This window comes from Anolis carolinensis, chromosome 6 (assembly GCF_035594765.1).
Source record: "Anolis carolinensis isolate JA03-04 chromosome 6, rAnoCar3.1.pri, whole genome shotgun sequence".
Taxonomy (NCBI): Eukaryota; Metazoa; Chordata; class Lepidosauria; order Squamata; family Dactyloidae; genus Anolis; species Anolis carolinensis.
The window spans coordinates 31,121,736-31,134,085 of NC_085846.1; the positions used below are offsets into that span (position 1 = coordinate 31,121,736).

At 41.0% G+C, this 12,350-nt stretch overlaps 1 protein-coding gene across 4 annotated transcripts in view; it reads right to left on the reverse strand.

Annotated features, from left to right (window-relative positions):
• Positions 1-3,060: 3,060 nt before the first annotated feature.
• The window catches only part of jup (junction plakoglobin), a 77,642-nt gene continuing 68,352 nt past the window's right edge, over positions 3,061-12,350 (reverse strand). For 3 of the 4 annotated variants that reach the window (XM_062983886.1, XM_062983883.1, XM_062983884.1), the window contains exons 7-15: positions 11,141-11,244; positions 10,437-10,775; positions 9,543-9,698; positions 9,256-9,375; positions 8,476-8,626; positions 7,813-7,934; positions 5,857-5,896; positions 5,146-5,318; positions 3,061-4,034 (exon numbers count right to left, since the gene is read on the reverse strand). In XM_062983886.1, coding sequence (XP_062839956.1) covers positions 5,170-5,318; positions 5,857-5,896; positions 7,813-7,934; positions 8,476-8,626; positions 9,256-9,375; positions 9,543-9,698; positions 10,437-10,775; positions 11,141-11,244 — 1,181 coding nt within the window. In that variant the 3' untranslated portion in view covers positions 3,061-4,034; positions 5,146-5,169. The remainder of the gene's footprint in view (positions 4,035-5,145; positions 5,319-5,856; positions 5,897-7,812; positions 7,935-8,475; positions 8,627-9,255; positions 9,376-9,542; positions 9,699-10,436; positions 10,776-11,140; positions 11,245-12,350) is intronic. The other variant, XM_062983885.1, reaches the window with a different exon arrangement.

Genomic DNA, 12,350 nt, shown 5'->3' on the forward strand with positions numbered 1-12,350 from the left:
CTTAAAGGCACAGTATACCACACTCTGCTTGTAGACTTGCCAAGATTATAATGTTTAAGACTATAATGGATGTGTTTCACTACATGTTGATGAACTTCAACTCTCATGATCCTTTACCCCTGGATTTTCTGGTTGGGGGCTGATGGGAACTCCACTCCCACAACAGTGAGAGCAGTGTTTCTCAAACTCTGCTCCTCCAGATGTTTTGGACTTTGGTTCCCACCATTCCTAACAGCTAGTAAGATGACTGAGATTTCTGGAAGCTGAAGTCCAAAACATCTGGAGGAGCAGAGTTTGAGAAACACTGGGTTAGAGGGTCATATCTTCCCCATTCCTTGGACTAAATGGAATGACTGAATCAGCATGAGTAAATTTTCAAATGTGTCTGTGGTTGAAGATATTTATCTTCAAAACCTTTCACCCCACCATTACATTAGAGAGCTACAGCTTTAAAATAAGTATTACCTTGGTAGGTCACAGAATCAGGTATTCTGCAGGCAACTGATATTGAGTAATTTCCAACAGCAAATAGCATAATTCAGGACAAAGCAAGCCAACGCCTTCCAAATATTTTGGGTCATGACCTTCATAGTCTCCAACCATGTCCCATGTTGGTTTGAGTTAATTATAACTGTAGTCCAAGACATATGGAAGGCACCAGTTTGCAACACACAACCTCCACCTTTTTAATGTGTGTCTTTCCCCAATGGATATATTTGCCTTCTTCATATTCACCATCAGTAGGTTTAAATTTCTCCTAACGAACGCAATTGCTGTGTAAAACATGATACCACTGGTACTAGGAGACAGATTCCCGGGTGTTAGGAGGCAGGGGAAATATCCAGCCCAATTTCAGTGAGTTAAAGAACAAAGTATTGCAGATTTGAGCATGAGTAGCAGCAAAAATGAGATAAGAATATATGACCTACTGACAGACTCCACATGAACATGGAAAGCGCCTTAAATGTATATTTAAATGTATAATTATGTATATTTTAATGGATATTCTTAATTTTATTGTAATTTTTAATCTTGATTGATTTTTAAATTTGATGACAACTGTTTTTAATGTGTATGTTTATATTGTAAGCCGCCCTGAGTCCCCTGATGGGTGAGAAGGGCGGGGTAGAAGTGATGTAATAAATAAATAAATAAATTCAGATTTCAGTTGAGATTATAGAGCTTGGAAAAGTTACTTCCTGAAACTATAACTCCCAGAATGTCCCTTCTGTAGCAGTATAGTTTCTAGCCATTCTGGCTAAGGATTCTTAGAATTGTACTCTAGACCCAAATCCAATTACAAGTTCAGACAAAAGTAAACTCATTGACATGACTGCTGCATGATAAATCAGTCATTCTTTAAATCCCACTAATTCAATAGATCTACTATAGTTGGGACTTTTAGTTGGAATGAGGTCCTCAAGGTACTTTTCCAAAATTGTACCTTTTGGTTAGAGAAGAGGCAAAGAGTTTTGCAAAGTCAATCAGGCAGCCAAACCATGAATTTACAATTACATTATTTAGACTGGTAGAATCCAGCTTTTAAAGCACCGAGTTTAGCCTTTGTTGAAGTTATGGGATGTGGCTTACATAGAGGACAGCTGCAAGAAACTGAACGCACAAGTCAGCTTCATATATAAGGTGGGTAAATAAAAGTAATAATGCCTTTTAAGGCCAGGAAAAATGAAAAAAAGCAAGTGACCTTTATTCAAAATTGGTTTCGGTACGTAATTTCAAGAGCAAAGCCCAGCAACATGCAGTGCACTAGTTAATGTTCAACCAAACTGCTCTAAGAAACAGATTGGTGTAGTCATTCTGTTATTCACACAGTGGTAAAAGAGCCTGCTTCTGTTTCTTCAGTTTATGCTAGGACTTCAAGCTCTTAAGCCTTCTTCTCACTGTTCAGAACTGTCCTGAATGATGGAGATAATGCTTGAGAACAATCTTATATGTGTTTTTCCATAGCTTAGAGACATTATTTTTGGAATGTACTTCCCAGAAGCCCTTGCTAGCATGTTCATGGCAGCTGGAATCCAAAGAGAGAGAAGAAAACCCACCCTTAACTTCTCCAAACTCTAAATTCTTCTCCCAGGCAAGCATGACTGTGTGTAAGCATGACCTTGGCACATTTAAAAGTGAACTCCTGTACTCCATTTCAGACTAGGAATTGCAAAACATGTTTTCTTTTCCCCTTGGGAAGACAGCTTATATGGGCTGATATAAAATATAAAAATTGTGCAGTTTCTTGAGTTTAAATAATCAAGAGACTCATCATGTTTCAGTGGATATGAAGTCCTTTCTCTGCAGGACAAATCCCCCCCCCCCCCCACCCAGGTTAAACACAACTATGTGAGTAGGATTCAAATGAATCCAGAACTACTTCAGATTCTGAAAGCTCCACTCTTATTCACCCACTGGTGTGCTGAGTTATCCAACAGTTCTTTAATCTTCATTTGAATCATCTGATCATATGAAAAATAAATTTATTCAAAAGCAAAACATCGGTGTTTTTCTTTCAGATATTAAAGTGTAAGGAAGCAGACAAAGTTCTTGTTTTTACAGTTTAGCACACACACACAAAAATCTTTTTAAATCTTAAAAATGATCTTTCTCCCTACCCCATTCCTGTCTCAAAGACAGACTGAAGAAATAGAATGCCCTGAACATGCTGTCCTTCTGATTAAAATTCAGCCACACCTAACCAAGCAACTAAATGTTTTACGTAATAGAAAATAATAGTGTTGATCTGGGATTTGGAAGATCCAAAATTCAATTTCTCCAAGTCGTGAAACTCAGCAGGTGACTTTGGGCCAGTTTCTCTAGACTATTTACTTATCTATAAAGTCAAGAGAGAGAGATCCAGGAAAACCTGCAAAGCTAATTTGAAAGTTGTAAGTGTAACTAAGAATAAACCCTAGATTTATATACCGAATTGGATGAAAACTAAATTAGGGTGCGTTCTTCCAATCCTGCCATCTTTTCCTTCAGCAGTTATCCCCGATTGCTGACCCAAAGTCAATGGTAAACATACAAAATAAGTAAGTTCTTGTGCGTTGCAAGTTTGGGTTTAAATTTTTATTTGTTTTTTAGCTTTGGTCTATACAAAAAAAAATCCCTTAGAGAAATAATAATAAAATCTTCTGAAGTACATCTGCAGCTACATTGATCCCTTTTCCAGTGGAAGCCTCAAGCCATCACATTGAGAGAGCCGTTTTAAAAAATGCATTAGGAGGAGCAAGAGTAGGAAGGAAGGAGAGAACACGCCAATCACCAGGAAAGGTTTCGGGGAGGGAAGAGAAAAGAGGGCTTGGATTAAAAAAATGTGCAAGAGGTGGTCAGTAGAAGGAGAGTTTTGCTTCAATGGTTAGTCATTCCTCTTCTTTGGAGGATTTATGAGATTCCTTGACAGGGCCACTAAAATCCACAGACACATCTCTTGAAGGCTATAAAAAAAGTTAATTAAAAGCAGAAAAATGCAAAGCTGCTCATTTCTTGGTAAATTCACACCCTTTGGTTGCTCTTAAAAAAAATCCAACCCCCTCAATGTTGTTGTATTTTTTCACTTCCCGACTGACAAGCATTAGAAGCAAGGCAGTAAGGATTGGTAAAATGAGGAACGGGGAAGTGGTTTTACACCATGCACAGAAAATGTGTATGTGTGTGTTGATTTTTTAAAAAATTCTCTTATGAGGACCCAATGGCAGTTTGACAATGTTGTTCAAAGCTACAAAGAAGTTGTCAGGGAGAGAGACAGAAGAGGGAGAAGTTAGTTGAAGTTGAGACACAGTGCGCTTGGGACAGAAAAGAGTGGACTGCTGTTAGAAAATTATTACAAGGGTGTCAGAAGCCTGGAATAAAGAGTGGGATGGGGTCTTTCCTGTAGTCCCATAGAAGGGAAAATTGGTTTCGTTTTAGAAAATAAAACCTCCTCGCAGGGAAAAGAAGAGCTTGTCATCATCTTTCTCAGGCACTTCTGTCTCTATAGTGTCCCGGATTTAAGCACTGGGCTGCCCTCTTCTGCGTTAAGAAAATGTCTGTGGAGTAAGAAAATAAATGGAGAATGTGTTTAGGATACAAGAAACACAGGTGGTACCCTCAAGAGAGATTTCCCTTTTGGAAACAATAAGATGCTTTAGATCAGATCATACCATTTCTCCCCAAACCAATTCTCATTTATTTGGACTATATTATCTGTTCCCAAATGCTTACCGTCATTTTCAAAGGAACAACAATCTCTCGGCTGACAAGGTATTGCTGTGACTACAAACATTACAATTCTTTTAAGAGCAGATACATGTTTGTTTTAGCCAGGGGGATACAGTTATGCAGTCAGCCTGTATATTTGCCAATGCTAGAATTTCCCTTTCTTTCTTTGTACACACTGGCAAGTTTCTAGACTGTGTGTACAAAGAGTTCATCTTCTCATCTGAAACAACAGTTTCATCAGAAAGTGTAAAAAAAGCACATATTAAAAAGGAATGGGGATCTGTGGAGTAATTAAGAAAATGATGCAGTGTTCATGGGAACTGATGGACAATTGATTTAGCCAAACACAGCAGTTGAAGTTCTTCTTGTGAAAATAAACACACAAAAGCTTTATTTTGTTTACATCAGGAATAAGAGAAGATGGATATAAAACTATTTACTGGTATTACTTTCGCTGCTTTGTGGTAACATCAGCCAGGATTCCAACTTGCTATAGTTTAACAATAGCGGCAGTAAGTTACATTGCTGAAATGAATAAAGTCTGGGTAACTAGGAATGGATCTGGAGTACAAGGACTGTACGTTCTACTTATTTCTGGCACTCAGAACAAATTGCCTGTGCTCAGAATTTCAAGTGTATATTTTCTGCATCAAGCTTTGCCTCGTAGTACATGGGATTACAGCACAAACAAAACGAGATCGCACTATCCTGAAATCTGCTCATCTCTAGTCTAGGCAATAAAAACACACCACCATCACACTAAAAATTAACCTACTTGTGCCTGTTAGCTTTAGTTCCAAATTAATTCTGAATTTTAATAATTCTCTAGAAAAACAGCTGTAGATATCTGTTCTTATTTAGTATGAAAAACGCCTCTTTCATTTTCCTTGTGTTTCAATGAACTGGATAACTCCCAAACATGCTAAAATATGGTCTTACCTCAAGCCCTGCCCAAGGGGCAACTTAGGCAAGCATATGGTCTGTGTATGGTGCCCGGATACCATCACTGTACCCATCAATGGGATAGTCACCATCCAGGTCCACATGCATATCCATTGCGTCCATGGGCATTTCGGCAGAGTACATGCCCCGGTACCCTGGATCCAGTTCTACTGCAACATGAAAGGGGAAAATAATACATAGTTAATGTTAAGTAGAATGGAGGCAAGTAGGGGTAACTACTAACCTAGGGATGGATTCCTGCAGGGGACCACACACAGACTCTAGAAAATTGACTTAGATGTGGTTACTGCAATTTATTCCACCTCGTGCTGTAGAGAAATCATAATACAATAGTCTACAGATTATGATGATAGCAATACTAATATATAAAAATAGCACCTTTTAAAAGCACCTGAAATGTAACTAGAGATGTGAACCCCCTGAAAAATCCAAGAATTAAATCTCTAACCTGAATGATAAAATGAGCTGCCAGTAAAAAATTGAAACACGCATATTTTCCTAAAATGTTTTCAAGGCCATTTCTCTTCTAATCCTGTGTTTCTGGATCTTCCCGTCTTTACATGCCATTTAAAATTGTTTACCTGCTCTGCATATCTTTCTGCAAATATATTCTAGAACAGACAATTTGACTTGTTCTCACTCATTAGAATAACACCTCAAGAGAAAGGTTGGCAGCTTCATACTTACCATCCCCATATGGCTCATGAATTGGTATCATGCTTTGGGCCTGTAGAGAGAAGACAGATGGTTGTTCACACAACATGGTGACAGATGCCTCACTGAGGTCATGAGCTAACCCTACACTTTCTACAAGGGGTCACTACAGAAGGATGCTGTGGAGTCCTTCCAAACTCAGGTTTCCCATGGCAACCTCAGGACAACCATTTTGTGCACTAATGCAATAATGATCCGGTTTTAGACTGCTGGTATCCAGAAAGCAGGGTGACAATGGTCATAAGGCGCCTGAAAGCAAACTCAAATGCTTGAATTTTGGGAATCAATCATCTGTTATTCCTAAAACTGTCTGGTCCTGGCAAACTACCATTTCTATCTATTGAGCTGATGGCATAGGTTTTAAGCCTCTGCTTGATAAAAAATTTAAAAGGTGAAGTTCTGACACTACTTTGAAACATAATTACACCCTTTCCCACTTCCCATTTCACACTTCCCTTTGCTTGTCGTTACCCTTCTTTCATTCCTGAGGGAAAAGACACACCCTAACATAGGCGCCAGTCATGAAATGGAAGATTGCGATTGGACTTTGAAACAACTTTAGGAGATGGTAGAATGCTGAAACAGTTTCTAGGGGAGGAGAATTAGTCACTAGAGGACAATGACATTGGGTTAGGCAAACATCTAACTAGATTGCTTTCGTTTTCAGGCAGTTGGGCACACCCAAGTTCATACTGAGTGCTGGCCAGGTACTGTATACCTTGACTCTATCAAAACAAAGTAAGAAACTCAGATGACATCCCATCACTGTGTTCTTTAGTGAAACACAGTAGCTGGCAGCTGCTAATGTGACTGAGGCCATGATGTTACGGTAGGGGATAGAGGAATGGAAGAGAGGTAACATAGTGTCAACTTTTTAACTGGTGCAATTTTTCTGATCAGATTTCCCTGATCTGCCATGTTCCACAGCTGGCAAACAAGATGGGAAAGGGGCCTCTCCTCCTGAGTGATGCAGTTAGCTACATTTAATTAAAAGCAGAAGTTACTGGAAATTAATCCAACCACATGTACATTGGTTCTCAATGGGAAATGCTGAATAGAGGAAAGTTTACCTAGAACAGAGCTAGGAAATCGCTTTTGAAGCACCCCCGACAGATGGCCGTCCAGCCTCTGCTTAAAAGCCTCCAAAGAAGGAGCCTCCACCACAGCCCGGGGGAGAGAGTTCCACTGTGAGAGCTGTTCGACAGTGGAACTCTCTCCCCCGGGCTGTGGTGGAGGCTCCTTCTTTGGAGGCTTTTAAGCAGAGGCTGGGCGGCCATCTGTCGGGGGTGATTTGAAAGCGATTTCCTGCTTCTTAGCGGGGGGTTGGACTGGATGACCCATGAGGTCTCTTCCAACTCTACTATTCTATGATTCTATGATTCTATGAGCTGAACATAAACAGTGGTCCTCCAGATGTTACAACTCCCAGCAGCCTTAGTCAAATAAGCCAATAGTGACGATAAAAAGAAATTGCAGTCCAACAACACCTGAGCACCCTCAATTCCACTCTTTTGAACACTAGTAGAAAAATCACTTCTTTAAAGGAAGCCACAAGGCAGAACAAAAGCCTTGAGATATGTTTCACACCCTACTCAAGGAAGTTTTCCCCCTACAGATACACAGATGGGGCAATTTTCTATGATAAAAAAGTTTTGAGAAGAGTTTTGGCTAGGCCAGAAGGTTTGAGCTAGGCCAGAAGTTTATCATAATGCCCCTTTCAAATTCTTTCTCTCTCTCTCTCTCCAAGCTCAGTCTTAATCTGGAGTTCAAGAAGACCCAGCTCTGGAGCACCACAACCCCATGTTTGGTTCTTGGGTAAAGCTATCTATAAATTTCATTCCAATTCTAAGTTGAATATTAATTTTCTAAGCACCTGATACAGGCAAAAAGACATAGACTATGAATATGCTCCCATTTCTAGACACTCACAGCTTCCCAAGCAGCAGGGTCATGTTTGAAGAGCGAGTTGGTAAGTTCCACAGAGACGCGTTTCCGATAGTCAGGGTTCTTGTCTTCAGAAATGCGGAATAGAACAGCTGCTGCATATGTAGCTGGAAACAGAGCAAAATACCATTTAGGCAGAGAAAAACCCCTCTCACGTTGTCATCCTCTATACATTGGCAACTGTCCATGTTTTCCACTTTCAGGTATCTGTATAGCATTCAATTGTCTTGGATTCCTAATCTATAAAAGAGCAGAGCCCATAACATTCTGCTCATTATTTCTGATCTCTATTCCTGCAATAATTTTCTGAGCCAGTTTACATCATGGTAAAGCTTTCCTGGGCTGGACCGTTTTAGGGAACTGGGGAGGAGCTGCATGTTTGAATGCTCTCCCCAAAGGAGTATGTGTTTGTATGTGTATGTGTGTGTGTGTGTGTGTGTGTAGAGAGAGGGGGGGGGAGGGAGGGACCCTCTGCATAGATGAAACGAATACAGTATACAAGTCTGACAAAATACACCCAGTATAAGCAATGGTGACAGCTGAAGAGTCAAAGGTTCCCAGTCTCTGTACTATGATAATGTAGTTCGTTGAAACAGTCGAAGACAGTTGCACATGGAATAAGCATTCATATGCATTCACAAGCTTTACCTGTGCCTTCATTTCTGGAGTGTAGAAGTTCCATCAGTGGGGCTGATGCACCTTCTGCGTCAATGGCATCAGCAGCCTCTTTATCCTGGGCCAGTTCACACAGCACACCGGCAGCCACACGCTGGATATTTTCCACTGGTGAATACAGAAGCTGAGATTGGGGAAAAACAAGTAAGGAGGAGAATAAGACAGGAGACATTTCCATTTCATTCCTTTCCCTTGTCTCCCCCCCCCCCCCCCGGGTCTTGTGCCGCCCCATTTCTTCCTCACAGAATGTTTACTCTTAATATTAAGCCTACTGGCAGAGACTACAAAAGCTTGTTCCATGTACTGCTGCTGGTGCTTGATAAATATTACATGACTACAACATGGCAGGACCTATCAAGAATGAACACAAACCAAGACATAGAAGACATAATGTGGACCCGAAACAAGTAAAGTCAGTGGCCATGCTGACTAAGGGATTTTAGGTGCTACAATTCCAACCCCCTTAACTTTTCGAGGCTCTGGCTTTGCTTCCCACTGTGATATCCATCATGCTTATAACTCCTTGCAATAGTGGATGGAAGAGGAGTAACATTTTAAAATCACAATTGTTAAGCTGGGTTGAAGAGGAGATTGATCGGGTTATCAAGCAGACTTCACAGTCAAAAGCAGGTTTTACTCAAGATCTCTCGGCTCCAAGTCCAGTCCTGTACACCCCATTAGCTCCATAAGAACACAAGCACCAGTTTCTAATCACTTTCCCTTCTCAGTCCCCTTCTGTTAGGAGGCTCCTACCTGCACGAAGAGTGGAATGGTGTTTAGGCGGAAGATTTCCATTCGGTTCATGGGGTCACGAGCCAAAATGTGCAGTGCACCCGTACAGCCTTCCACAATCTCTTCCATCTTTACGCCATCCTAAATTAGCAAGAGAGCCATTAGACACTGGATTGGCAGTTTTGCTTGGATCCCACATCTTGTAAGTCATCAAATGTAAAGTTACACCTAGGATGGCTAGTTGTCAAGAGTTCTTAGTAAGCCATTTCTCAAAATAGGGATCATCCAATATTCTCCTGCTCTCTTACCGTGTATGGTTGCTGTGTGCCAGCTGCTGCGTGGCGCTGGGCGTCTTGGTGAGCTTTCACCAACAGTTGGACCAAGCGTGGGATGACAGCGGCTTCCTGCAAGGGGGCGTGGTTGGCAGGACACAGGGCCAGGTTACGAATAAGGCCAATGGTAGCCTATGAGCAAGGAGGAGAAGAAAGGAGCAAGTTGAAAACACTACCTCTAATCCAACCACATGAAGATGGTGGTAGGTTTATTGCCACTTGGTTGCGGCATGGAAATATCAACGGACCAATGTGATCTTTGCACTGAATCAGTGTCAAAATAGAAGAGCTCCCCAGAAACCTCCCCCCATTTGCTCCTGTGCTTTCTTACACTCTTTCAATTAAAAATCCTATTCTGAAATGTCCACCTGCACCTAGGCAATTCCCATCTCTTGTCAGTACCGTTTTTGTAAACATGTTACCACCTTTATTTTATCCAAGATGGGAAACCTTTGGCTTTTCACTGAAATGTAATTCTCATAATCCCATCATGCTGGGTATGTTGAATAAAGGGAATTGTAGGCTGAAATCTCAGGAAAGTCTACTGTTCTACATCCCTCGTCTAAGTAGTTTTTGCAAAATGAATATAAGGTATTTTAATTCACCCCCATGTTATGGGGGCAGAGTTAGGAAGCTATTTTTAAAGAATAAAAAGAGAATGGTTTGCTTAAATCTATTCCGCTTCCCCAGTAATGTGCTGCCTTGTAGCTCATGCAAAGAGCAACAACATGACATTACAACACAGATGCCAAGTATCTATGTCAACTGCCTCCATGGCTGCTATTATCAACACCACACTGCAAACACACACTCTAAATTCCATTAAGCAAGACACATACGTGTCCTGCCATTGCCCTTCTATACCAATACCTTGATCAACGGCCACTGATTGGGCTGATTGAGAAGCTTAACAATTGCAGGGATGCCATAATTGATCCGCACAGAGTTTTGGGCCATCTCAGCCTCAGGGTGCCGGCTGGTGAGGTGCCTTAGAGCGCATACTGCTGGCTCAGTGATGTCTTCTTTGTCTCCTGCCCGGAGTATGGTGTGTATCAGGGCCTCCACCCCATTTGACTGGGTCACTAGAGTTTTGTTCTTGCTGTTGTTGCAGGTCAGGTTGGAAAGGGTGCCAGTGGCACATGTCAGCACATTGATATCATCAGAGCTTAGCTGGTTGACCAGAATCTTCAAGACACCATCAAGACCCTCCTGTAGTGGATGGAATGGGGCTAAGAGTTTATGAGATGTCTGCTAGAATTTACAGAAGTCAAACATATATGGAGGGATGTTATCAGCTGGAGGGCCTTGGAGCAAGTAGTACCCCAGCTAGTCTCCAGGAGTTAATCCAGAAGTAAAGAGGAGGCTAAGTGGAAAATCAACATCAGGATTAGCCTGTCAAATAACTTGGTAGAGGAAACTGAACTTTGCATTACTGCCCATCCCCACACCCACCCACGCTCAATCCCATTTGTACTTCTACCTCAAAACAAATGACTAGCCAGGGTCTGTGATTACACGAGGATACTGCTCATAATTCAAATAAATGGCTTCCAGGAAATAAGAGTATTACTCACCTGCTTTGTAGCTACATCTGAGAGGTTCCTCAGAGTCCAAAGGCAGTTCTGTACAAGCCTAGGACTGGCACTGGTCAGGTGTTTCCCCAAGGCTTGCATACCACCTGCCGGAAAGGGAAACACAAGATAAATGCATAATTTTGGATGACTTGAAGAGAAACAAAGGAAAGAATGCTGAAATGATCCATGCTTACATTCAGCGCAGAACAGCCTTTCACACCATGCTGCCTTCCAGACATGTTGAAGTACTACTCTCACTATCCTCAGCTAGCATGATCTTGGTTGCTGGGGTTGATAGAAGTTGTTTTCCAAAATATCTAGAAAGTGGCAGGCTATGAAAGCTTTGGGTAATAGTGAGCTAATACTACAACCATGTAACTGGAATTGTTTATTTTAGAATTAAGTTCTGGCACTTCTGTCAGAAAAAGGCTGAATGCAGTTGTTACAATAGCCATTGTAGCCACCATCTTGCAAAGCTTGAAGCAATAAAGCAAGTTACTGCATGAGAGATGTAAATTGACAACGCTTAATTAAGATTTTGCATGTTTACACATACTCATAGCATACATTACTATCGTTGGGATTTTTTTTGCATTCTAATGTTTTAAAAAGTGAATATTTAAATCAGGGTGTAAGAATTGCATATGGCCCTCGGATAGGAACCAACATGATTCTTGAGATTCTCACCAACCACCCAAATGTCCTGGTACCTCCCCAATTTTACAGCCACAAAATTTGTCTCTTGGCTGAAAAACACATTTTAAAAGATAAAACCCCTTGTGGGGATATTCTATGCTGTACTGTGAAGCTTCACAGCTTAAAACTGTCAACCACCTACCCAAACAATTATAGAGGAATCTGGAAATGACATAGCATTTCTAGTGGTCAAAATGATGGTTCCAACAATGTAACTATGGCTTTTTGGAGATCTAGAACCAAACAATCCAACAGCGCAGCCTTCAGAAAAGATACACATAGGTATTAGTGACTATTTGGGGGTTGGACTGGATGGCCCATGAGGTCTCTTCCAACTCTACTATTCTATGATTCTATGATTCTATTTGTTGTTGCTGCTATTGTGTGCCTTCAAGTCACTTCTGACCTATATTAACCCTAACTAATAGGATGTCTTAGTCTAGTCTAATCTTATAACCATCAAATACAGGAGATACACACTTTGCTAGTTCTTAGATAAGATACCCCTTGGAGA